Source organism: Micromys minutus (assembly GCF_963924665.1).
Source record: "Micromys minutus genome assembly, chromosome: X".
Classification (NCBI taxonomy): Eukaryota; Metazoa; Chordata; class Mammalia; order Rodentia; family Muridae; genus Micromys; species Micromys minutus.
The window spans coordinates 78,971,046-78,997,938 of record NC_137970.1 but is presented as its reverse complement, the minus strand read 5'-3'; the positions used below and the strand labels follow the sequence as shown (position 1 = coordinate 78,997,938).

Here is a 26,893-nt window from a genome sequence, read left to right as displayed (position 1 = left end):
GGGCCACATTCCCAGAGTTGGCTAATGTCCAATCATGGTTAACTTGGGAACATTCAAGGTATAAGCAACTAGTTCCACTCTGTTACCTCTTGTATTACAGTCTATTCACATTGTCTGTGGCCTTTTTTTTTTTTTTTACAAACCACCATGTGGTACCTTTACAAAAAGTATTTATATAGAAATATGCCATTTGGTTAAGTATTTACTATAGTATTTTCTAAGTATTTACATATGCAGTTATATCAATATTTTATGTTATAAAATGAACATATAATTACATATAAATAATATTTGGTTGATATTTATACTCAATTATACTTATAGTATTTATATTAGCATAGTATAGCATTTCTATATATACAACATACACACCCAAACAGACATGTATGTACACATAGACACACAATACACTCTGTAAGGACAACAAATACACATAATAGGTCCAGAAGCCAACAAGAGGTAGAAATGTGCTCAAAGAAACAATTCAATCATCTATAAGACCCTCACTAATATCTTTTATTGCTGTATTATTCCATTATCCATTTAATAGTCGATCTATGACCACTTGAACTTTGTAATAAGCTTATTCAGAGTGACTTAATACAGTAATAAATTAGGTAACTTAAATTCTTTCTCAGGAAAGTCACTATCTATTGACATTACATCTTGATGAAGTTTAGTTATATCTACCACTATATTTGATTACTATATGCTCCATTTACACATAGGAGTTGACTCTAATCAGCAAAACCTGTATTATACCATATTACAATATGATTTACTGTGTGTGTGTATATACCATAGGTTAATATCATGTATTTTTCTAAATTTCTCTCCACCTCATTTTTGCTTGTTTTTAAGTAATCACGTCATTTTCCAAGTTTCTTTTCCTCCTTCCAATCTCTTCCATGTTCCTACCTCATAACCCCTTAAAGTCATGGTCACTGTCTTTGTTAAAGAAATGTGTGTGTGTGTGTGCGCGCGCGTGTGTGTGTGTGTGTGTGTGTGTGTGTGTGTGTGTATATATATATATATATATATGCCTAAATATATAAATACACTGCTCTGTAATGTTAGTGTTAATTATATTCATATGATTTCAGGGCTGACCACTTGTTGTTGAATAAACAATTAGGGTGCTCATTCCTGAGGATGACAATTTTTCCTGATCTCAGAAATCCTTAGTTCCCTAAAACTCTTTCTAGGGCTTGGAGTCCAAGTCTATTGTTGTTCATCTTATTTTCTTTATTTTTAAACTTTTAAATATGTTTAAATGTATGTGAGTACATTTAAAGTACACTGTAGCTGTTTTCAAACACAGCAGAATAGGGTATCAGATTCCATTACAGATGGGTCATCTCATTTTCTCCCCAGAACCAAAAGTTCATAAATTTGGCTTGATTGTCTGGCCAGTAAATCCTGATCATCCCGTTTCCTCCTCCCCAGCACTGGAAATACAGTCAAGTCGTAGCATACCTGGCTTTTCTATGAGTGCTAGAGACCTAATTCAGGTCTTAAAGTTTGTGGAACAAGTACTTTTCTCAATGGAGACATATCCCCAGCCTTTTAGTGCGTGTGTGTGTGTGTATGTGTATGTGTGCGTGTATGCGTGTGCACGTGTGCCTGCATGTTCTATAAACACATGTTATAGAAGTGCTCTACTACTAATATGCATTCCAATAATTCAAAGTATGGTCATGATATATTTTGGTGCAGTTACCAAATAAATCAGGAGGTATCATAGAACTTTACATTTCCACAATTGGCCTTTCCCATGTATGAAATATTATTATGAAGAAATGTCAGTGCTGGCAATGACTGTCATGTTTAGGTTCCATGTTAGTTAGGATGAAGTGCATCACCTATCTCAACTCACATTGATATGTAGTTAAAGGTTCCCATCAACTCCTTCCATTATGGAAGTACATGGGTATCATTAGTATTTCTATCCTCACACCTAGTCTCATTTTTATTACTACATGTGACTTTTAAATGTTAATGTTTTGTTGTGACCCTTCCATTAATATGTTATCTTCTCAAAAAATAGTTATTTCTAAGCTACTGCTTATTAATTAACGTTGTCCTTTGATAATTTTAATCATGGATATAGCATATGCTGATTACTCTCTCCCTGTATTCCCTTAAATCCTTCCAAATCCATCAATCCATTTCCTGCCTTTCTTGCAAATGATTCCTTCCAATGTATTTTCAGTTCTATATCTTACTCTTCTTAAGAATCACTGTTAATTAAGAGTAAATTTATAAGCATGATACCAATACATGTGCTAATGTTGAAAGTGGAAAGTTCTCAAGGCCTCAACTCTACACAAAGAACTAAGAATGCTGAGACCAGGAGAAATAATCTTCCCCATAGAACACACGAACTGCTTATCCAATACTAAATTGTCAGAGCCCTGAAAACTTCATAAAAGCAACATCTTACAGACTGAGCAAATTGTATTTATATATTTAGGAAAATGCAAACACACACACACATACATACACACACACACACACACACACACACACACACACACACACACACACACACACCAATGAAAGAGGCCAATGAAAGAGGCCAACAATTTGAAGAAGAACAAGAACTAGGGAAACTACACGGGGGTGTTTGGAAGGAGGAAATGACACTAATTATAATAAAATTTATTTTTTCAAAAGTAAATGGAAATCAAGATTTTCTTGCTATACCTAGTCCATCTCCTATTTTACTGAGCACCCTCTTTTCTTTCATTTAACAGTATTTAATCCTGAGTATCAACTGCTTTAGATAATGTCAGAATACATACACTATGCTTCTCTCCAGATGTTGGGTACTCTATTCTATAGTGTTATAGTGGTCATAATCACAAGTAGTCTAGTATTTAGTGTAATTGTGCTATGAGGTTTCTTGTAATATTCTTTTCCTGTTATGGTTGTATCAAGTAGGAACAGCAATCCGATTTGCCATGTTCAGTATGTTATTTTTATTCAGAAACCATTGGTATTTTTTATGATATCTACAAGGTTATTTTTTCTTCACCAGCAAAACCAAGAAGGTGTATTCTTATACATCTTTTATGATTATGTAAAGGTATTATACTTGGGGGCTTATCGGAGTAATTATCAAAACTTAAAAGATACCATCATCAATTTATGTTATATTTGCTACTATGCCTCATAATCTTCAGAAGGAAGGAATCTCTGGGTACAAATCTTCCCTAATATTCTTTTGGTTTGCTTTTAAGTGATAGGGTTTCACTATGTAACCCTGGCTAGCCTAGAACTCATAAAGATTCACCTGCTTCTGCCGGGATTAAAAGCGTGAGTCATCATGCCGAGACTTCCCTAATAGTCTAATAATGGGGAAAGTTTCTGTAAACAGCTTCATCAACATTTATATCAGTACAAGACAAAAATGTGGCTAAATGTTCAGTTAAAGGTGTAAACATGTACACAAACAAATGTGAACTTATGAAAATCAAATATATAAGTAACATAATAGCACTCATATATTTATAAGCAAAAGTGACTACTGCCCATATATTTAATCGTTTTATCCTCAAAGGAAGAAGATAAAATCCAATAAACAGTAAAAATGCGTCTTCCAAAAGCCTTCTGTAATAGAGAAGAAACTTTAATGCTATTATACCAAGGTAAATTTTTATAAAATGTATTATAATCTATGAAAATTGCTTAATTGAAAGATGAGATTAGGCCTAAATGTGCAATGAAGCTTGGGCAACACCAGGCAAAGTTGTTTTTAAACCTTATTATTCCTGCCTCCAGAACTGTGAATAATATATTTCTGTTGTTTAAAATCCAGGAATAAACCTTATTACTTTGTAAAGGACTTTAGAGATTTCTTATAGCACTTAAAATACAGAAACACAGATCTCACTGTGGACATACACCAACCACTTTCATCCTTGTGACTAACCTTTGCCTAGTCAGTCAGCTAGTCATATGGGAGATCATTTTTTTCCAACCTCAGAGATAACAACCCCACATGATATACAAATGTCAAATATTAACACAGTGAATTTACTGAGCAGCCTGGCATTGGAATGCTGAACATCCTTCTGACCTTAGCTGGTAACAGGCTGAACCTGTCACCATTGTGATAAGCTTCTTCCCTGGAGAGGACAGAAGTCAATGCTAAACATTCTCATGTTCAGCATTTATTAATATATGGCAGTACCTAATCCTTATATAGGTTTTATAATAAAATTCAATTAATCTTCTTAATCTACAGAAATTTTGTTGCTATGGTCCTAAACAAAGATTTTTTTTTTTTTTTTTTTTTTTTTTTTTTTTTTTTGCTTTGTGGAAAATCAGTACATGACATCGCCAAAACTCACTGCCTTTGAGGAACTTTTCAGATTATATTAACGCATTCTGTCGCTTCTATCATCTGAAAGTGTTCACTACCAATATCATGGTGAAGTGGCCCAACATTGTGTTGTTAAAACTGACAAAGCTTGAAGAGAAGAGTAACTAATGATGGTGGCATGGGCCAGGGAAGAGGGCATAGAAGTAGTTAAATAATTATGCTCTGGAGGGATACTGCATTTGTCCATGAAGGCTATGTGGGCAATGAGAGAGACAGACAGAGAGAGGAAGGGAAGAGCAGCTCAATAGCTTCTGGCCTAGAGACAATAGAAATCCTGTAGAAAATGTGTGTAGTGCTGATATGTACTTGTGTTGCCTGGAAAAAACTAGAGGAAAGGGAGACATTGCTAAAGGAGAAAAATTGCTGGGATGACAAGCTGGAGTACACCAGAGAAAGCTGGCTGCTACAGAAAACATCGCATCTGTCAAAACAGAAGACAGAGAGGCGAGGAAGGATCTAAACGCACATACAGACAGAAGCAGATACAGACCATAAATTTAAAGTCAGTATAGCTAGAGATATTTTTCTGGCACTTCTGTAAGTCAAGGTGTAGACAGAGTGCGAGTTAAGGTTTAGCCAGGGTTGATTTTGCCAGTGAGTATGTCTACCCCTGCATTTGCATAGGTTCTACATGTATGGATCTAGCAAACACTGGATTGAAAATATTCAGAATAAAAAACTTCATCTCTCCTGGATATGTGTAGACTTTTTTCTCATAATCATTCCCTATGGAACATAGTATAAGACTTATTTACATACCATAAACATTGTATTAGTTATTATAAGCAATCTGGACAGGACGTAAGTGTTTATATATGCATACATTATATGAAAATTCTAATATTTTATATGAGACTTGAGAGCCATGGATGTTGAGTATGCAACAGGAGGTCCTAAAACCAAACCTCTCTGGACACCAAATGGACAACTCTACAACAAAAAGAGTGGTGATTCAAGATAACGTTTGAATGGCCACAGAATCTTAGCTAATTAATTAGAGAATTGAGAATACGGGAAAGGATGAAGGTGGCTTAAATATGACAAGATCAGAAATAGAGAATTATAGGTACTCTTCTGTTCTATCTGCCTTTGGGTATTTTGTGCCTCCATTTTCCGTACTTTGTAATTTTTAAAGCATTAATGTTAAAATATGAGTAAAATTATGAATATGCAATATATGTTTGTAGTTAACATTGTCACCATGAACAACTGAAATTTTAAAACCTTCCTTGTGTTGGCAAAAATGGCTTTGTGGGTAAAGCTCCTCGCAGCCAAGCCTATCATGAGTTCAATTCTTGGAAGCCACAAGGTGAGAGTATGGGGTTTGGCAAATTGTCTTCCGATCTTCATATGCACATGGTGCCATGGACACACCCCTCCCCACACAGGCACACATCAACTGAAAACACAGCCTACCTTTTCATGAAATTCAGCATTTCAACTTTTATAGTTCCACTGCCAAATAAATACAAATTCATTTTCTTTCCTCCTCCCCCTCCTCCTCCCTTCTCCTTTCCCCATCCCCCCCACACACATACACACATACACACACACACACACACACACACACACACACACACACACACACACACACATTTACCTTCAGGCAGTGACAAGTTATATTGCTTTTAAGATTTCTTCATCTGTACTTTCTAATTTCTTATTTTGAGTGTGAAATGCTTTTATAATTTAGGAAAACAGTTCATTTAAAGCAACATATGTATTTGCAGTCATTTATGAATAAATGTTGGCTGTGCATCCTTAGAGGTGTTAAAAAGACTTAATCAAATAGGATTAACTTTGACAAATGACAGAATATAAAACTTGAGATGATGAAAATTGATATGCTTTTTGAATGACTAAATTTCATAAAGCATATTTATAGATCTTTGTCTAGTAAGTATGATAATATCCATGAAACCAAACTGTAACTGAAACAGTAGGAATATTAGAAAAGTGGGGAAAGGGAGCAGTACAAACCTGTTTCCTGCTTTGAGCTCTTGCATTCCGTAATCTTCGAGCAGAATAAAAGATAAAATAGCCCACAGTTGCTGCCGTAATAATGAAAAAGGACACGGAAACGAAGAAAATTGAATAATGATTCACCCAAGGGCCATGTTTTTTTCCTACTTCGATGACCATTGTTACTTGTATGCCTTTCTGAATAGACTGCAGGATTTTTGTTCCTTTCAGATTGCCGATCATGATTGCAACAATGTCTCCTGCACCTGTAAAAGGAAATGAATTCAGTTTTAATTTGAGATTGTTAATACAAAAAGCCAATTTAATGGATGATTTAAAACATTTTAAATGAGACCTAATGACACAACAGGATGTATGTTCATTCAGTCAACATTATTAAGAACATATTCCATATTCAAAAGTCTTAGGGTTATAGCCATGTGTAAGAGTTAGTCGCTGATGTAAGCTCATGGTTTAAAGCAGTGGTTCTCAACCTTCCTAATGTTTTGATCCTTTAGAACAGCTCGTCGTGTTGTATTGACCCCAACCATAAAAATTATTCCGCTGCTACTTCATAACTGTAAGTTTGCTAATATTATGAGTTGTACTGTAAATATCTGATATACAGCACAAAACAGTGGCCATAATGCAACAGCATTCTTTGGGGACTAGTTTGCTTATCTCACTCTACATCCCAGGCAAGCCTGGAACTCAGGTCCTCCTGCCTGATCCTCCTGAGTAGCTAGGAGTACAGGCCTGAGAAATGATCCAAGATGCAAACTGTGTGAAGGCCTTCTAAATGACAAATAGTCCACTACTGGTAGACAATAGAACTTACCTCTTACCCAATAGAAATATATATAAAGATTTACATATCAAGATAGACATTTTTGACAAATAATCTCACCATATGTTTTACAGCCCATACACATGTTCACAATGTGGTATTTTTCTATGTCTTCAAAAACTATCACATTTGGAAAGGGGAAGCAGACTTGTGAAAGGCAAACATGGGACAAGAGAGGGCAATGGGTAGGCTAATATGGTCAAAGCTCATTCCATCCACATATGAAATAAGGCCTGTCCCCCTCCCTTTCTCTCTCTCCCCCCTCTCTCTTTTCCTCTTTCTCTCCTCTCTCCTTCCCTCCCTTCCTCCATCCCTCTCTCTTTCCCTCTCTCTCTCCTCTCTTCCTTCCTCCTTCTCTATGTTGAAGACAAGAATAATCTTCATCCATCTAACATTTATTACAAGCAAGCAAGCAGGCAGTCAGGCAGACATTTTCTTTCAAGAGCTCTAAGGTTTTATATGTAGACCTGTTCATGTTAGCAAAGAAAATAACACAAAGCAGTGATAGACGTATTTGTTTCTATTTAGTGCCAGTTGAGGACAAACCTGAACGTGCACTACTACTGTTAATAAAGGCCTCATGTCTTTAATAACCTCCTTTCTACTTCCAAACATGTTTGGTTAGAAAAGCAAGACAAACATTATCTTTCTCAATGTTCTGAGAATGTCATTGTTCAAGCCATTCCAATGCTTATCAAGGGTTATAATCCTCCTGGTTTTTATGATCCAAGAGGAATGATCCTAAGCAAAAGAAGGTTTCTTTGAATGTTAATGTATTGCCAACCAGAGAAACCCCCTATTGATACTAGGTTAAGCTATTACTCAAAGTTAATGATTAAACTACAGCCTGGAATAAACAACCACCCACAAATAAGACCTTTAGACTAGAATTTAAACACAAAAGTCTATACTAAGATAGTGTTGACATTTTCAATGAGGAAGAGTAAAAATCTTAAATGGTAGAATATATTGTGGATATCTTTTTAACCCAAATAAATAATCCTTGAAATGTACAGTTCTGAGTAGCAAAAGACAAAGGATTAGGCCACATAGATACACCTCACAGTACACAGGCTTGGATCCTTTCCTAATATATACAAAAGTTATCACCAACAATCCTTTTATCAGTTCATTTTATGTATATGAGGGTTTGCGTGAATGTCCTTATGAGCACTACAGTGAGAGGTGGTTGTCAGAGCCTGTGGACCTGCAGTTACAGATACTTAAACCACAATGTGTCTGGGAACCAAACCTGGGTCCTCTAGAAAAGCATTGGGTACTCTTAACCTCTAAATCATCTCTCCAACTCAGTACTTTAGATAGTTAAAGTTCCAAAAATTCTCTATTTTTACAGATGACAGTTAAACTCTTAGGGCTCCTACTGACTGATGTATGACAGACAATTCAGTCTGATAGAAGTTAATGCCTCACTATCCTATTTCCATGGAAGAAAACAGCAGATACAGAAAGTGAAGAGAGTATAAAATGCACACAGCATTTTCTGTATCTTTATTGAAAACAAACATGACTAAATTTCATCTGAAACATATAACCAAAATTTTCCTCATGGGTGAAATAATTTGTAAGTTAGGAGGAGAGAGGTCTTTTGTTGTTTTTAAATTTCTATCCATGAACTCAAAACCTAGAATTATGCTGTCTTTTTCCTATAAGGAAAACATCTGTCTCTAAAGTTTTCTTTAGTCACATGATGTGATATTGTGATGGATATGGTATTTGACAGCACAGCTACTTTTCTCAACTTCAGTAAACATTGCCATTTGAAAAAATTCTTTTTACACCATGGATATGACCTTCTAATAAGTGACTAGCAGAATTCTAGAGCATCTCCCCTTTAGAAGATACAAAGCAGCAGTAGTGGCCACTCAGACTAGCCACTGTATTCAAACTTCAATAAAAAGTCGAGAATGTACATTGTGTACATATCAGGAATTAATACCCACAATCTGTAGCTTCCATCTAGCTTTTCATTTTTTTTTTTTTTGACAACTTAAGCCAGCATACCCACTCCCTCTCTAAACTAAGAATCTTTTTTTTTTTCCTGGAGTAGAAAACATCATTTAATTCATTATAGCCAATGGTTTTCTTTTGGGGATATTTAAGAAGTTAGATATTTCACACAAGTAAAATCTACTGGAAAAATTGCTTTACACAAACAATAAAATTTATGTAAGTAGTTGTTTTTAAATTTTGTGTTATATGTATACACTGTATGTATATGAATAACGTGAACACAAGTATATAATGTTATGACATACTTGTGGGCTTCAGGACAACCTAGGGTATCAGTATTTACTTTCCACTTTGACTGAGACAGGGTTTCTTGTCACCTTTCTCCACTGCATATTCCATGCTAGCTAGTCTTTGAGCTTCTTGAAATTCTCCTGTCTCTTTCACCATTTCCCTCCAGGAGAGTTGGGCTTACAGATGCACATACTGCTCTGTATGGGTTTACCTAGATTCTGGAGATTTGAACTCACGTCTTTATGTTTACATGGCAAGTGCTTTCTGCATTGAGCCATCTTTCCAACTTTGTAGTATCAGATATAATACATTCAACATACTCAAATATATTTAGCTAAGTCCTTATCTTTAAAAAAAAAAAAGTATCACTGCAGAGTTAGGTGTGTGCTGAGGTGGGGAGATACAAGGGGAGGGAGGATTTCATCCTCTCAAAAGAGAAGGGAGGTTGGAGGTAGGGACTATGTGAGGGGTGAACTGGGAGGGGACAGCAATTGGGATATAAGATGAATAAATAAATTAATGGAAAAGTGATGATATGTTATAACAAAAATGTTTCTAGTACATGCAACTATACAATCAGCATTTTTCCATGAATGAACATAACATATATTTCAGCACAATATTAGAATATTACAATCTGTAAGCAGTGTTCTATTTCTGTAAAACCTATATGTTATATACTGATTAAATTTATACCAGTTTGGCAGCAAGATGACTCAGGGGATTAAAAAAACCTTGCCCCTCAAGTCTGACAACCCGAGTCAGTTCCCAGGACCCCTGTCAGTAAAAGAATGAAACCAAATCTACAATGTTATGGTATGTGCATGCTCATTGCTCTTAAAATAACTCAGTGAAAAACAATGCACAAAATATTAGGTTTATTTTATTACAGATTTAACACAGACCTTTTCTGCTCTAGTGGACTATGTGAAAACAATTGATAAAAAAATATCAATCCGTTCTATTCCTTTATTATTAAAAGCATCATCTTTAGTTGCACTTGCTTCTTATTCCACAGACAAAAATGTACACATATGTAATAGTACCCTATTTTCATAAGTAAGATATACTAATTAGGATTTTTTATTGACAGTGGATTAGTTTTATAAGCCATTATTTAATAAAGCAGCAATATTATCTGTCTCCAGACTCTTATAAATTGCACTGAAGTCGTATATTATTGAAGCTGAAATAGACCTCATGGATCAGCCTAATTCATTAAAAAAGTAATCTAACAGTGGACAGTTTTCCAGTAGGGAGGAAGAGTCTTGCTTAACTTGTTGCTAACTGCATCAGCTCTCTTCAGTTTTATGCTTCTCCAGTGGTGTACGCTTGGTTCTACAGGAAGAGAAAATGGGCCTCCAGATGGCACTTGAGGGCTTCAGAGCAAGTACCCCGCAGCATTTATATTTGTTGATCAGAGATACTTTTTTGTTTATCTTCTCAAGTGTACCTCTATTCTGGATAGTGCAAGTTACAAGACAAAAGTTACCTATAAACTATGGTCTTAATCTATGTAATACAAGGCAGGCCTTGCTACTGTTCCGATTACAAGGTCAAACTGACTTTCCAGAAGGGAGAGGAAGAGCAGAACACTTGACAGTGGCTCGGGCGCTCTGTTGTCCACTCTTCCATAGTAGTTCCCTATTTTTAATGACATCCAAAGTGATTTGACTTTAAAAATAAAAATTAAAGGGCATCAAGGGGTGCCCCCCCATATTCTTGCACACATACAAGTAAAGAAAATAAAGTAAAAAAATCAAGTAAAAAAAAAAAATCAAGTCAGTGTATATGCAATCCCCAAAGAAATTTGACTTTTTTCCCCCTATTTGTTACTCTATTGGAAACCACGAAATAAGATGTTGACTCTGATTTCCAAAGAACAGACTCATTTTTTAGTGGAATAACCAGAAAATCAAAGAAACAAAAAAACCCAAACAAACAAACAAAGAAAAAAACCCCGAGCTCTGTATTTCAGGGCTGGGAATTAAATGCAAGGCCTCCTGAATGCCACCATGACTGACAGGCAAGCACTTTACCACTAAGCCACACCCCAAGTTTCTAAAGAAAGCCTTTTATGACTCTCGGGTGTGTGTGTGTGTGTGTGTGTGTGTGTGTGTGAGTGTGTGTGAGTTTGTAACGCTAAAGCAAACCTAACTGAGCTTTACTTTCCTTTAAGCTCTCCTATGGCCTTCCAATATTGCACATGGTCATTATTATGGCTTTGACTGATTCCAAACCCTTCAGATCTTCAGATTAGCTTTAGTGACTTTTAAAATGATACTTTTTTGTGTTGTTGTGCTAAGAACTGAGCTCAGAGACTCAAGTATTAGAGGCAAATGTTCTGTCTCTGAGCTATTATTTCAGTTCAATAAGGGATCGTTCTAAAGGCTCACAAAACATTCATTACACCAACTTAGCCACTTATAATAAGCAGTACATATATGATCACAATTTATTGTAAACTGTTACTATCCCTAAAGTAGATAGTAAATGGGGGATAGAAAAGTGAAAGGAACATTGAAGACACATACATACAAGCTAGAACTCTTTTCTCTCATTTTGGTTTTTATATTCTTTTTGAAATTTTTTGTGCTTGTATTCACATACATGTGTAGGACACATGTGGATGTCATTTGTTTCCTAACATGCAGGGTCTACAGAATGAATTCTGTTGTCATAGCAATCACTTTTACTTGCTGAGATAAGTTTGCAGGCCCTAAGAGTCTCATGTAGCCCAGACTTGCCTCAAACACAGGATAGCCAAGGTTGACCCTAAGATGACCATCCTGTTATCACCTCCCAACTGCTGTGTGACACACCAGGCCAGATAATATTGTCACTTTTAACAAGATTTGGAAAGTATAATAGATATGATTTTTCAGGGGGGTGTGTAAAATACTACCCTTTGCCTATTAGGGATCCAGAAACACTCAAAGCAATTCTTCAAAGCTCATGAAATGGATCTTCTCTAAGGACTAGCACTCAAAGCCTCAGGAAGACAAATTCAGGAACAACCCTGTTTTGTTGAATCTGTGTCCCTAATGTGTCATCTTTCTCATTTGTTTTGCCTTGTTCTCTTATGCTACATATATTACAACATATCTGATGCAAACAGACTGGGCATATAAAATTATCCTTAATAATTGATATTGATATCAATGCACTAATTTATATAGTCTTTTAAGTTGTGGAGTTATCTAGTTTTCCTAGTTTTCTTTTTCTTTCCCTTTGTTTGTTTGTTTTGGCTGGTTTTGTTTTGTTTTCAGACAAGGTTTCTCTGGCTGTCCTAGAACTAGCTCTGTAAACCAGTCTGGCCTTAATCTTACAGAAATTTGCTTGCTGGGTTTCAAGACACAAGCCACCAGAGCCCAGATTGCTACCTAGTTATCTATCAAAAGTTCCACTGTATTAATTCTCGATTTTAGAAGCAGCAGAATGTGATATGAATAGTTCAGGTGATCAAATTAGTACCAATGAGTAAAACTATATATCACTTCCTTATGGGTAAGTTATACAAAATACAGACAGTTCTTCCAATTTTATTCTATTCTTTTTCCAGTATCTACACACAGTTCAGGCACTGTGTTAGGCTATGGGGCTACAGTAAATACTGAAAACACAGCCCCTGTCTTGGGAATAGTGATAATAAGACTGAATGTAGCAACTCTTTTATTAACTATTTATGTGTGTGGTGGTAGTGGTGAGTGCCTACAGAGGCCAAGAGAGAGTGTGTTAGATTCCCCAGGGGAAGACTGAGCTAAAAGGTGGTGGGAACCACCCAACATGCATGCTGGAAACCAAACTTAGGTCCTCCAGAAGAGCTAGTGCTCAAAATCACTGAGCCATCTCTCTAGCCTCTGTAACAATACTTATCACCATTACTGAATTTCATTCAACTGATAGATTAAATCACAATGGTCTCTAGCTTAAGCACTAATGAGGCATTTATTTTATTTTTTTTAGTATTCAAACTGCTGAACACAAATTAAATGCAGGTACATGTTGATAGCTGACCTCTTAACTTTATTTTTAAAAAAATGTAATGATATTATTATTTTAGTTTCATCTTATTTACTTATAAACACAAGCTCATTAAATGAGTATTTCTAGAGTATAAAGACACAGCAAGTTCTGCGTTTCTGGACCTTTTTAATTCACCTTTGATATTAATATGTCAAGATATGAAATAAGTTATAATAAGATTTTCATAGCATATAGAGTATTTTAAGAATAATGATAGCATATTTACAGGACCTGGACATTCTAACACAAAACCTAAAGAGATGAGTAAAAATGACATTCTTAATTTAATGTTAGGAAAGCAAAAGTATTCACTAAGATTGAATCACAAATAACAAGGCCACTGACATCCAGTGTGGTTGCTGTAAACAGAAGCTTACATTCAACACTGCCCAGGCATCTTGACACTGCAAGGGAGTCGGCACTTAGGAATTCACTGCTATCTAAAATGGACAAAGTCTATGCGTGAGGGGTTCAGGCACAGTAATAAACAACCCTCTAATTAAGAAAACCTGAAACCAATCCCCTGCACTTGGGGAAATTAACTTTTTCCATAGTGGTTTTTAAAGACTTGGGTTTTTTGTTTGTTTTTGTTTTTTGTTTTCCTTTATAGCACAAACTCTTTGGACAGTTAGGGAAGATAACTATTTCAGTCAGGAATACCAGAGCTCTTAGAAAGGAAGTCTAAGAAGTACTTCTGTAAGACAAAACACACTTAAGTGTGTATAGTATACAAAGTTTCTCTATTGGTTTGGATTCTCAAGTATTTCAGCTGTAGGTTTGGAGGGCACTGCTACACAAGAAAAATGGAAAAATGGATCACTTTGATAAAATACAAAACAATCTCTAATAGATGGAATCTTCAGAAAGCAGTGCATTAAAGATAGTAGTTAAATAGATGCAACTCTGTAGAAAAGGTCACAGATGAATAATTTGTGCAGGGCCTATCACATTTACAAGTAAACACTTCTCATAACTGTTTTAAAAGCATCTGGTCCTGTCTTAACTATTTTGTTTTCCACCAGTTGTTGTGTTTAGCATATCCTGAAGAACCCAAGAATTAGAATCACAGTTTTCCAATTTTCCAGTCTCAGGACATTTTTACATGTTTTAAAAGTTACTGATGACTTCAAAGAAACTTTGTTTATGTAGGTTATTTCTAGTGACATTTACCAGATTAAAAGTTAATACCAAGGAATTTAGAAAATGTTAATTCATTCATTTAAGGTCATCAAATATACATAACATTATTTTATTAAAATAACTATTATTTCTTCAAAATATAACAAGGAAGAGTGGTGTTATTTATATTTGAGTGGAGGCCCATGAAGTCAATTTTTACTCACAGAAATGATGCAACTGGAGAAGTGTTGCTTTAGTAGTATTTCAGATAATTGTATACACTGAGCTTTGATACTGAATCCAAATTGAATTTTTAGTTAGTTAAAAGGTATAGTTTGAAACCATGTCAATGGACCCTTCCTACTTGGTTAGATGGAAATCCAGTGGTTTGCCTTACATATTGAATGAATATTTTATTTATCCACACCTCCTCCTGGCTGTGTGTGTGTGTGTGTGTGTGTGTGTGTGTGTGTGTGTGTGTGTGTTTCTGCGGAGAGCTCCTACATAGGTATGTGGGTACATATCCATGTTTACAAGTCCATGGAGTCCAGAGGTCAAACTGAGATGTCATTCCCTAGAAGCCATCTACCCTGGTTTTTCAGACCATGTCTTTCATTGGTCTAGATCTTACTAAGAAGCTAGAATAGCTAGAAAGCAAGCCCCAGAGTTCCACATGTCTCAGCCTCCTAGGTACCTGTATTCTAAACATGCAGAATTATATCCGGCTTTGTCCACATGGGTTCTGGGACTTGAACTCAGATCCTAATGCTTGCAAGGTAAGGACTCAATCAACTGGGCTGTATCCTCTGCTTCTGTTTATCTACTTTAATATCACTGATCAACTATAAAATATTGGTTCATTGAATTATACAGACCTAAATAATAACTCGTTTCAAGACTATACAATATAAAAGAGTAAATTAGTTGTTAATATCAACATGGATGTTATCAGAAAAGCTCAAGAATCAGGAAGTTATCAAGTTTATATAGTGGGTTTATTTTATTTTTTTCAAATTCCAACTTTGCCTGAGAACTTAAAAACTCTATCATTGGCAGAAAATACTGTCGGTGTGTTTCCTTGAGATGACAGGCTCAGTTTTCATTTTTGAGAAAAGGTCTTCCAAATATTTAGCTCTGAAGAGCTCTTGTTTGTCAGTAGGTTGTCAAGTGAAAAGAAGTATTTGAAAAGAATAGCTAGCTCAGCCGACAGCTCTATCCCACACGTGCTTTTTCCTCAAACACACACTTGACTGTGTTGCAAGCTGCTTTATGCCTACGTCATCTACCCATCATACAGGACACTGATGTCAAAGTGGCATAGAGAAGAGACTATAACATAAATGTATTTATTCAGCTGGGTATTTTTTTGTGACCTTCAGTTTTATTTCTAATTTTAAAGTAGTGTCTTTATTAGTTGCCTGAGACCTCATCCAGTGCACATTGATCATATCCACTCCAACTCCAGCCAACTCCACCCTCATTTCCTTACCTACCCAACTTTTTTTTAATTGAACAACTTTATTTAAAAAAAAACAAAGATAAATGTACAAATTTTAAGCATTTTGCATAACAGTATATGAATACATTTTTATAAGTACTTGATTTTTTTAAAGGTTAGATAGTATGCATTAAAATCTTACTAGTTACAATGAGTCATACCCAACATTTTAAAAAACCTATCAAGTTTACTGGGCACTGGTGGTACATGCCTTTAATCCCAGTACCCAGGAAGAAGAGGCAGGTATATCTCAGAAACCAGCCTGGTTTATAGAGTAAGCTCTAACACAGCTAAGGGCTATACAGAGACATCCTGTCTTGAAAAAATAAAACAACAGCTACAACAAACCCAAACCATCAAGTTCAATTAGTGTTACTACTGGGTATGAGGCCTGCAATGGAGCAAAGTCCTACAGATGCCATGCCCTTAAAAAGAATGATCACATTCTTCAGCTAGGCATGGGACTTCATGCCCATCTCCCATTCCATGTTGCAAATTTGTTGGTTTTAGCCTATACAGGTCTTACACATTATGCCATAACTACTATGAGTTCACATGTGCAACTGACTGACCTATTAGGTAGGAAAAACAACATTTCCCTTTAAACATCACCTCTCTGGCTTACAATCTTCCTGCCTCCTCTGCCACAATCATCCCTGAGCCTTGAAGAAAGAGATGTACTATAGATGCCCTATTTAGAGATGAGCACTCCATGGTAGTTAGGAACATTCTCTGTGAAGTTGGCATTTTCCTTTTCTTATAAGTGCACAGCAGTAGATAATAACAGTAAATACCATTTAGTGCTTTCAGTCTTAATTTGTTTTAAGATGCTAGGCTCCTTGTCAGGCAGTGGTGGCACACACCTTTAATCCCACAACTCAGAAGGGACAGGCAGGTGAATCTGTGTGACTTGGAGGCCATCCTGGACATCCTGGAGTTCCAGGACAGCTAGGGCTACAAATAGAAACCCTGTTTCAAAAAAAAAAATCAAAGCAACAATGAGAAAAATGATGCTAGCAGTATTGTCACTGCTTTTATATTGTTTGTATAAATATGAGCAGAATGAACAATGTCTAAGTGTTATTATGAAATTAGTCTTGACTTCTTGAACCACTGAGCGATTACAGGGAGCAACAATTGTCCTCTGATAACATTTTAAGATGTTTTGGAGTAAATCAATGATCCTCAAACTGATATTATCTAATTCACCAATTACAATTTTCCCTCTGGAGTCTTCTTTTGCATCCCTTTCAGTAATAGTTTGGAACCAGAAGATTTGATTGGAAATTGTGTTATTATTAGAGTTGGGAAGAATACCGTTGAAAGGTAAAGTTTTTATTTTGACCTGGTCAAATAACACAAAGGTATGTTTACAAAAGTATAATTAATATTTCTTTAGGTACAGAAGTTAAAGGAGATTCTGTAATGCTTCTGAATAACTTCAACTATGCTATTAGTACCCAAAAGTCATAAACTAGAATACCTGAGAATATTGTTTTTTTAAATAAAGTATCACATGGCTAGCTTCTATATTCCCCAAAATAATTTTTAAAAACACACAAGCTGATCTCACTCGTTTTTATACTTTCATAATAAATTGTTTCTAAGAGTCAATAAAGAGATAAACCTTGTCTTTAGATGTCTACATTGAACTTTCATCTGTATGATCTAAAAGCTGTAAACCATAAACATAAATATTTGTCACATTTGAATCATGTTGTTCTTGCCATAATGAATTGAGGTAATTCTACCGGTTTAGTCACTTCTGTAAATTAACCAGACTTTGATATAGTTAAAGTTATGAAGCCAAAATTAAAAAAAAAAAAATAATGGGACAACGGAGAAATTATAAAGTGCCTACTAATCAGAATTTCCAAATTAAATTTTAGATGTTTAGTATTTTGGAGATATAAAGAAAGACTATAAATAAGTTCAGAAACAATACATTAAATGAAATTGGACTGAGTTTTCCTTGAATAGAGGCTCTAAGAAATGATACAGTGATGTACACTGCAGTCTCCAAGACTGGGCTAGAGATTAGGCGAAAAAGAAATTAAGCTTTCCTTTTAATGTATTAAAACCTGCACTCAATTCTTTATCCATATTTATCCATCATAATAAACCTATAATGTAGACATAATTATTATTTTCCATTCTACATGGGTAGAAAACAAGTTTTAAAGAGATTAATTTGGCAAAGCACACAAATATATTACAGGAGATAAATGAGCTGCGACTCATATTAAAATCCATCAGATTCCTAAATCCTTTCTTTTTACTTCTATGCTAGAAAAGGGGCCATAAACATTTTCATTGATGGAGTTTAATCTTTTAATCCTAAGGTCTTGTCCTTACTTTAAAATGGAAGACATAACAGTTGTTCCTGTAGCCCATTTATTTTTGTTTGGTAGGGTCTCCTTTTTGCTAATTTTTTGCCTTGCTTTGTTTTCTTATGGTGCTGGAGATGAGACCCAGAGACTTCCATATGATAGGCAAGTATTCTACCTCTGAGTTATATCCATGGTTGTCATTGCTTTTTCTGAAACAGGGTAGCCCAGGCTTGTCTCAAACTCCTAAGTACCAGGACATAGGCATTTGCCACCATGCCTAGTCCCATTTCTTTATTATGCAATTTCCTATCATTTTTCAGAAACTACCCAGATGGGCATCATTGCTCTTTTCTTCTTTTGAATATAAAACTATTACATATTTCAAAGTATGATACTGAAAAACTACAACAACCAAAGGAAGAGCACTGTCTCAAACTAATAAAACTGTTAGCAAAAAGTTCAAGGGAACTAACATTCTCCAGTTGTCCAGTATGTGTTATAGCATCATGGAAAATAAGTATTACTGGGTCTCTTTCATGAATAAAATAACTGAGGTTCAGGTTGCCAAAATGCCCAATATTTATTCATGAACAGAACAGGAATTCATGCCAAACAATCAGCCTCAAGGACACCTGTTCTTACATTGTAATATGTTATCTTTAATTTTCAAACCTTCACCCTTGGTACCACATATTGAAATAAAGAAATAAAGCAATCAAGTAGCTTTCCTTACTATCAAATGTTATCTGTTGCCTTTCATTACATTACATAAGGTTAAATAAATTCCCTTACCTTGTCAGCAAATTTAAGTACAGTCAAATAAGAAATGAAAATGCAGTGTTTTGAGGGTGTTGTTGAAATAGTCCATCCAGCTGGAAAACTTGTTATGATTCAAGGAGCAATTTACACTCAAAAGGCTCAGGAAATGAACAACTCACAAGTCTCAGAAAATTCCTGAATCTTAATAAGATTCAAAAGCCCTACTTACCCAAGAAAAAATTCTAGAAATCTTTTTTCTATAGTGAGGTAATATAAACACAATGTATTATATAAACAAAGTTTTAACTTACACCACGGGGAGGATCTGGGAGGAGAGAAAAGAGGAGGAACTGTGATCAGAGAATATACTATATAAAAATTATTCTTAATCAAAAAAGTTTTTAAAATGACATTAAAAAGTTCCCACCACCCTCTAAGATTATATAAGCACTAATTACTGTTGGAGAGAAGTCTCCTGCTGGCTGAGCTGTCTGCAAGTCTTTCAGGGCACTCCAAACATACAACTTTGATGATGGGTTATCACCCATCTAAGTGATGCTGCTTTAAGCCATCCATACTCCTTTGAGTAACCACAGTAAACTCACAAGTTCACTTAGCTATACTCAGGTGGAATAGTTTCTTTAGTCAATGCCCTATTGGGGGTGAGTAGATGCTTGTTCCTGTCTTTCCAGGAAAAGACACACAACAGAGGACTACAGAAAGGAGGTGAGAGATAATGTTTACATTGGCCAGTTCTGCTATCTCTCACCTCTTGCTTGCTTGCAAAAATGAAATAGACTGGGTGGAAACCAAGAATTTAATGTAAAAACTTTAAGAAGAGCACCAAACTCTGTTATAGATGGGAACAGTGTTATAGATGGTTTGCTCATGGCTTTCTGTATGAATGACAATCTTCATTCTCATCTTCATCTAAATGACTACTTAAATCCTCTAAGAAGAGAAAAGATGCATCTGAAAATCTGTTGGGTAACTAAAGGACAAGTCAAATTTAAGATATATTTTTAAAAATTAGAAGAGGGATGGAGAGATGATTCAGCAATTAAGAACACTAGCTGGTCTTCTAGGACTCTGGTTCTGTTCCTAGCACTCAAATGGTAGTTTACAACCATCGGTAACTCCAGTTCCAGGAGAGCCAACGCCCTTACCTGGCCTATAAAGGCTCTGCAGGCCTGTGGTACACAGCCATACATGTAGACGAACACTCATACATTTAAAATCCAAATAAATAAAAATACTTCAAAGTTAAGAACATTATAATTATTATTAGAATAAATAAGTAATGTTTACTTATCATCCAAAAGTAGAAAAATAAAATTTCCTCATGGTAAACCACAGGGAAAAGTGAAGGAGAACCATTATCAATGTGCCAAAGAAATTCAATACAATAAAGTCCAAAGCAGCGCAATTGGAAAGAATGAAATAAGCTGAAGAGTGGCAGGGGCATCATCATAAGCAACATGAAAACACTACTGGGCAATATCTAAACTTTATCTTTATGCTAATTATTTGAAACTACAGAAAACACCTTTTTCCACTCACAGTAATGTTGCTAAAGAGATTGGAGTTTCAAAGGAGCACCCATAGGTTTGCATGTTGAAAAGCTTTGAGGACTAAAATATAAGAAAATAAAAATAATATTACTTAACCCCAAATTTATGAAAACTTTCCCAAAAGTCCTATCACTATAATCCTTAAGGCAAAACAAACAAGAACCTTTCAGATTTATCCCAAATACCAGAACATGAGAAGGTAAATTTAATCAGGAGGATCACATAGCTAACTGGAGGTTTTGTGGTTGTTATGGGAGTGAGTGTGACTGCATACTTAAGGTCGATTATATATCAAGAGCACTGATACATATACCATATACGTGTATCAGTGTGTGTGTGTGTGTGTGTGTGTGTGTAACTTCAAAAGAAGCAAGGAAGCAGCAGTTTTAAAAAGGAAGAAGGCAAGGGAGGTCAGAAACTGAGGAAAGAGAGATGGAGAATGTAGGGGAATGGGGAGAGCCAAAAGGAAGTGGAACAAAAAGAATGTGAACATGCCTCTCTGTGCAAAGTGTAAGAATTAACTAAGGTAGAATTAACCAGAGCAGAGAAGGTAGAGTATACAGTAGAAACTGGGGTTGATTTCTTAAGAGGAAAAGAAATGGCATCACAGCATCCTATGTATTCAAGGGTTTCTTCTATGAATCAGAAACTAGTAGAGTTTCACATAAGAAAAAGTAGTTTTCATAGAAATTTTTAAAAATCCAATTTTAATAAGCCAAAATGTTTTATCCATCATTAATACAGTGTAAAACAAGCCCCCCACGGTTCTCACTCTAGTAAAAATGTATCCCCCTCTCAAGGGTGACAAAAACTATATGAGAGCACTGGATGCTGCTGGGTGCAAATGACCAACATATATACTCTTTCTAGTAAGGCATTCGATAAGGACAAGTCTTAGAAGTAGCCTATAAAATGGATGCTAATGAGATTCAGCCAGCCTCTTCTGGAAAAGCAAGAAAAATAGAAAGAAAGATGAAGTATGTATGTTTCAATGTGCACAAAGGGAAGATAAAACATTTTTAAATGTAAAAATAAAGAGAAACAGTTCATAACAAACTAAGAAATCAGTTAGGGTTTTGAAGGATGGAACCTAATAACCACACAACTATACCCAAAGGGCCAAAGCAATTCCTAATTCTCAGTCTGTATCCCATTTCTACAATCATATGAGTTTGCTGATTTTGTTATACTATGGAATTAATTCTTTCTTTAAGTTTTATCAAAGTATTGGCACATCGAGGGTTAAAAAACATTTCTTCTAATTACGAAAGTAAAATATATTCATACTAAGAAATCAGAGAATACAGAAAAACAAGGAAGAGAAAAATAACGTGTAATTTTCACCAACAACGTTAATAATATGGTGTTATTTTCTTTTTAAATGCCAAGATATCGTTAATTGCAGGCAGCATTTGTCTAAGCCACTTCCAGAGAGATCATAAAGGCACAACAAATTTCAGTACCATCGTCTTTCAGAAAAGGTCAAAATGAATAGTGTTAACTCAAAGTCACAGATTGGTACCTGATTGTTCCAGTGTTAAAACCAAGTAATTCACAATTAGATTCTAAACCAAATAGCCTCCAATTACATCTGGTTTCCCACTGCTCAGCATGAATCACCAGACTTTGTTTAGCTAAGAAATCAATATTGTAGTTAGTCTATTGGCAAATGCAAGCAGTACCACATACCACGATGCATAGACAGCCATATACAGCTGAAAAAGAAGCCATGGAATAAAAAAAACAAAGGCCTCTCATGCAGAGCTCCAAAGTGGGTTAAGTAGGGGAAAGTATAGTGACTCTGAGCTGTTTTAATATTCTTGCGAAACCTACCAACAACAAACCCAGGAACAAACACACACAAAAATACCCATACCCATATATTTGGTAATAACACCCAACAATATATATGGGAGGGTAATCACCATACTTTTTCTGTGGCCAACTGGACACAACTGGTAACTGTGGTACAAAGGTTTTTCACAGTGGGTTATTTGCCTGTCTTCTGGGATTCAATATTATCTCATTTATCAAATTAGGTGCAGGTTACACAAGTGTGTTCATATGTGAAAATTCACTGATCTCCAAGCTAATGATTTATATCCCTTTTCAGTTTGTATACTGTACTTCACTAAAATATACATATGTGCATATATTATGTATGTACATATACTACATATTACATATTATATTTTATATGTGCATATACTATATATGCATATATAAATTATCATACTCTCTTCCAATGCTGAATCTCCAACTCAGTGCCAATCCTCTCGGAACATACATGGCACTCTATGAAAGTTTGGTGAAACTCCAGGACCATTTTACTGTTGGGTAGACAGAATCCTATTTTTTTTTTTCAAAGCTACTTTAACTGATGATGCACAACTGGGAGAAAGTCTCCACTGTAAAACAAATAAACAAACAAAAGATATCACCTACAGGAATGTTGAGAGGAAATGAACTTCAGCACAAATGCTGATCAAATCCATCAAAGGGGGTGAAGGATATAGCTCAGTTGGTAGAATGCTTGCCTAGCAAATTCATCCTCTGTATCATAGAAACTGAGCTGAGCTGGTTACACACACACACACACACACACACACACACAGACATACACACACACACACACACACACACACACAGTACTCTGGTGGGTAGAAGCTTGAGGATCAGTACTTTAAGGTTATCGTGGGCTACATAGCATGTTGGAGGCTAGACTGGAATACACCATACCCTGACTAAGAAAAAAAAATCTTTCAAAAGGACAAAGCTACAATAGACAATGCATATGGGGTAGAGAAGCCTACTTAAGAACCATTGAGTATATTTTTATGTAAACATCTAAAGAGAGCATATTTTTGTTTTAACTGATGAAAATCACACTGCGCCTCATCCAACTGTTGCACTTCTTTTCTGCTAGCTACCTAATGGAAGAAGACAGGTTCAATTCCAGTCCTTAGTCAAGTGACATGACCTTCAACTATGAGAGCATCCTTTCTTTCTTTTTGCACAAAGGAAAACATTTCATTGAGGCTGGCTTACAGTTTTCATCACGGTGAGAGGCATGGTGGCATGAGAAGTAGCAGAGAGACCCAGAACTCTTATAATTAAAAGTATTGCATTTTGATGTACAGCTGTGGTGTACACAGTATATATGTTACAATTTCAAAACAATTCCGCAAGAAGACCAACAGAGTCAACTAACCTGGGCCCTCGAGGGCTCCAAGAAATGGAACCACTGATCAAAGAGCATACATGGGCTGTGCCTAGGCCTCCCTGTACATATGTAACAGATGTACACCTTGATCCTCATGTGTGTCCTGAACAACTGGAGTGGGGACTACCCCAAAAGATATTGCCTGCCTATGGAACCTGTTCCCCTAACTGGGCTACCCCTTCTTAGTGAATAAGGATGTGCATAGTTCTGCAGTAATGAGATGTGCCAGGGTCAGATGATACTTGGGGGAGGGTCCTCATCAAAGGAGAAGAGGAGGGAGATGGGAGGAGGAGCTGGATGTGGGGATTGACATTAGGTGGGCTACAATTGGGACATAAATAAGTAAACTGATAGAAAAAATAGATATGCAAACCAACAATAATAGTAGTAGTACATATTTAGAAAAACACTATGAAAAATGGTTCAAATTTATATGCCTTAATTTCTTTCTGAATATTACTACCATGACATTAATTATGAAAATTAACTACTATGGTAAAAAGAAAATATAATGTTATACTTACACAGGGAAAAACAGACAAGAAAGATTATTAATGGTGTTTACTTCTGTGCTTTGGAATGAGTAACATTTTTTTAATATCTTACTGAGACTCAGCTATGTAATCAGAAAATAACAAAGAAAATGTATGTCTGTACTGTGCACAGTACATTCATATACTGAAGCTCAATGCTTTTAATTACATTTTTATAATTTTAGATGTGGGAATAAAAGGAGTAAGAAGATCAAGAGCACAGAGGTTAAATATTATAATCCATATTTTCTAGAGCTAGAGAAGGAAGAAAACTTTATATGCATAGAAAACCATGTATTGATCTAGCTGTATTTTTTCTTTCTTTACAGGCGGACTCATTTTATGCTGGGAAATTCAAAGTTGAACATGTTCAATGGAAGCATTTTAATTGGAGACACAAATTGAAGGCTGGCATAGTTTTTTAAGCATCCAAAAATAGCACAAGGAAAGCACAATGTAAAAATTCTAAAATTCATTTGTCATTATTTCCTTGTTATCCAGGACATTTTGCTTAAAAAAAAAAAAAAAAAAAAAAAAAAACCATAGAATTTAGCCATTATTTGGTCCCTACAGAAATTGAGGAACCTATAATTTGAAATATTTCTACCCTTTTACCATATATTCTTTCTCTTATGAAATCCTAAATCCGTCCCAGAATATGGCATTTATTCTAATTTTATATGCTTAGACAACACACACACATACAACCAGAGAACCAGAGAGAGAGAGAGAGAGAGAGAGAGAGAGAGAGAGAGAGATAGGGAGGGGGGAGAGAGGGAGAGAGAGAGGCAGAGGGGAGAGAGAGAGAGAGAGAGAGAGAGAGAGAGAGAGAGAGAGAGAGAGAAAGAGAAAGAGAGAGAGAGGAGAGGGGGGGAGGGGAGAGAGAGAGGAAGAGAGGGGGAGGGGAGAGAGAGGGGGAGAGGGGGGGGAGGGGAGAGAGAGAGAGGAAGAGAGGGGGGAGGGGAGAGAGGGGGAGGGGAGAGAGAAAAAGGAAGAGAGGGGGGAGGGGAGAGAGAGGGGGGAGAGGAGGGAGGGGAGAGAGAGAGACAGAGAGACAGAGAGACAGAGAGAGAGAGAGTTAATAATGCTCAATAAAATGCAGCCCTGTCTCTAGGCCTGAGATACCTTTCTAGTAGATCTCATGACTCTCTGGCATTTGACTTCTTAGATGCTGAGGGCAATTTGGAAACCATTTCTAATGCACACCCAGAACAAAGGTTCCTATGAGGAATCTAAAAATTAAAACATGAAAATGATTAACATCTAGCCTGAAGGAAAACTATATCAACAAATAACCAGCAAAAGGCAGAAAGTGGGAAGAGATGAAGCCTGTGCAAAGTAAAAGATATTTTGTTTCAGGTGTGGATGGTAGGGGAGGTGAGGGGTAGGGGGGCTGTATAGAAACACCACAATTAAATAACATAAATGCATGTAATTAATGTGCAATAATTAAAACTGAAACTGGCATGTACAGACTGGCCCATATTTGAATTCCCAAGAGTTAAGACTCAAGAGGCAGAAAAGCAAGGGGATCACAGTGAGTTCGAAGCCAACCTACCTAGCCTATATATCTAGTTTCAGGCCAGTCAGGCCTACACAGTAAGTCCAGGTTTCAAATAAATAAACAGACCTAAACATTTTCTAAAGAAAACAAAGTATCTGAAAGAATAAGGAAGAATCTATGCTGAACTTTGTAGGATGAATGGGTTTCTGACCAGCAGATTTAGGAAGAATGCACAGGCAACAGCACGTTAAAGAGCTTGCTGCAGAGCTGGGCCGTGGTGGCTCAGGGCTTTAATCTCAGCACTCAGAAGGCAGAGGCAGGTAGATCTCTGGGAGTTTAAGGCCAGCCTAGAATACAGAGTGAGTTCCAGGACAGCCAAGAGGTACACAGAGAAACCCTATCTAGAAAAATCAACAAAGAGCTTTCTGTACAAACCTGATAACTGGAGTTGGATCCCCAGACCCTGGGATGAAGGAGAGACTTGACTCCTGAAGGTCATCATCTGAGTTCCACATGTATGCTATCGCATGCACACTGCGTGCTCACAATTTAAAAATTACTAAAAATGCACATTTAAACAAATGACCCTAGGAAAGGACAGAGAGGAGTGGAGAGGGATATGAAGTTTTCCAATGACGTGGTGACCAATTCAGTTAAGTCTGTTATGCTGAGCAAGGTATTTTTAAATGTATAGGCAATACAGCATTTATATGATCAGAGCTGTGCTCCGGCAGCAACATGGAAGAACTGTGTGCAGGAAGAAAATGAATGGGGACAAGGAGACGAATCAGGAAACGAGCTGCTGTTCTCCAAGAGAAGACACAGGAACTGAAAGCAGGGTATTAATTATCACAAGAGAGAAGGGGACCGTG

At 36.1% G+C, this 26,893-nt stretch overlaps 1 protein-coding gene across 2 annotated transcripts in view; it reads right to left on the bottom strand.

Annotated features, from left to right (window-relative positions):
* RNF128 (ring finger protein 128) overlaps window positions 1–26,893 on the bottom strand; it is a gene marked incomplete at its 5' end in the record, with an annotated part of 100,621 nt that overhangs the window by 23,677 nt on the left and 50,051 nt on the right. For both annotated transcript variants that reach the window (XM_080910024.1, XM_080910023.1), the window contains one exon: window positions 6,368–6,615. In XM_080910024.1, the coding sequence (XP_080766150.1) occupies window positions 6,368–6,615 (248 nt within the window). The remainder of the gene's footprint in view (window positions 1–6,367; window positions 6,616–26,893) is intronic.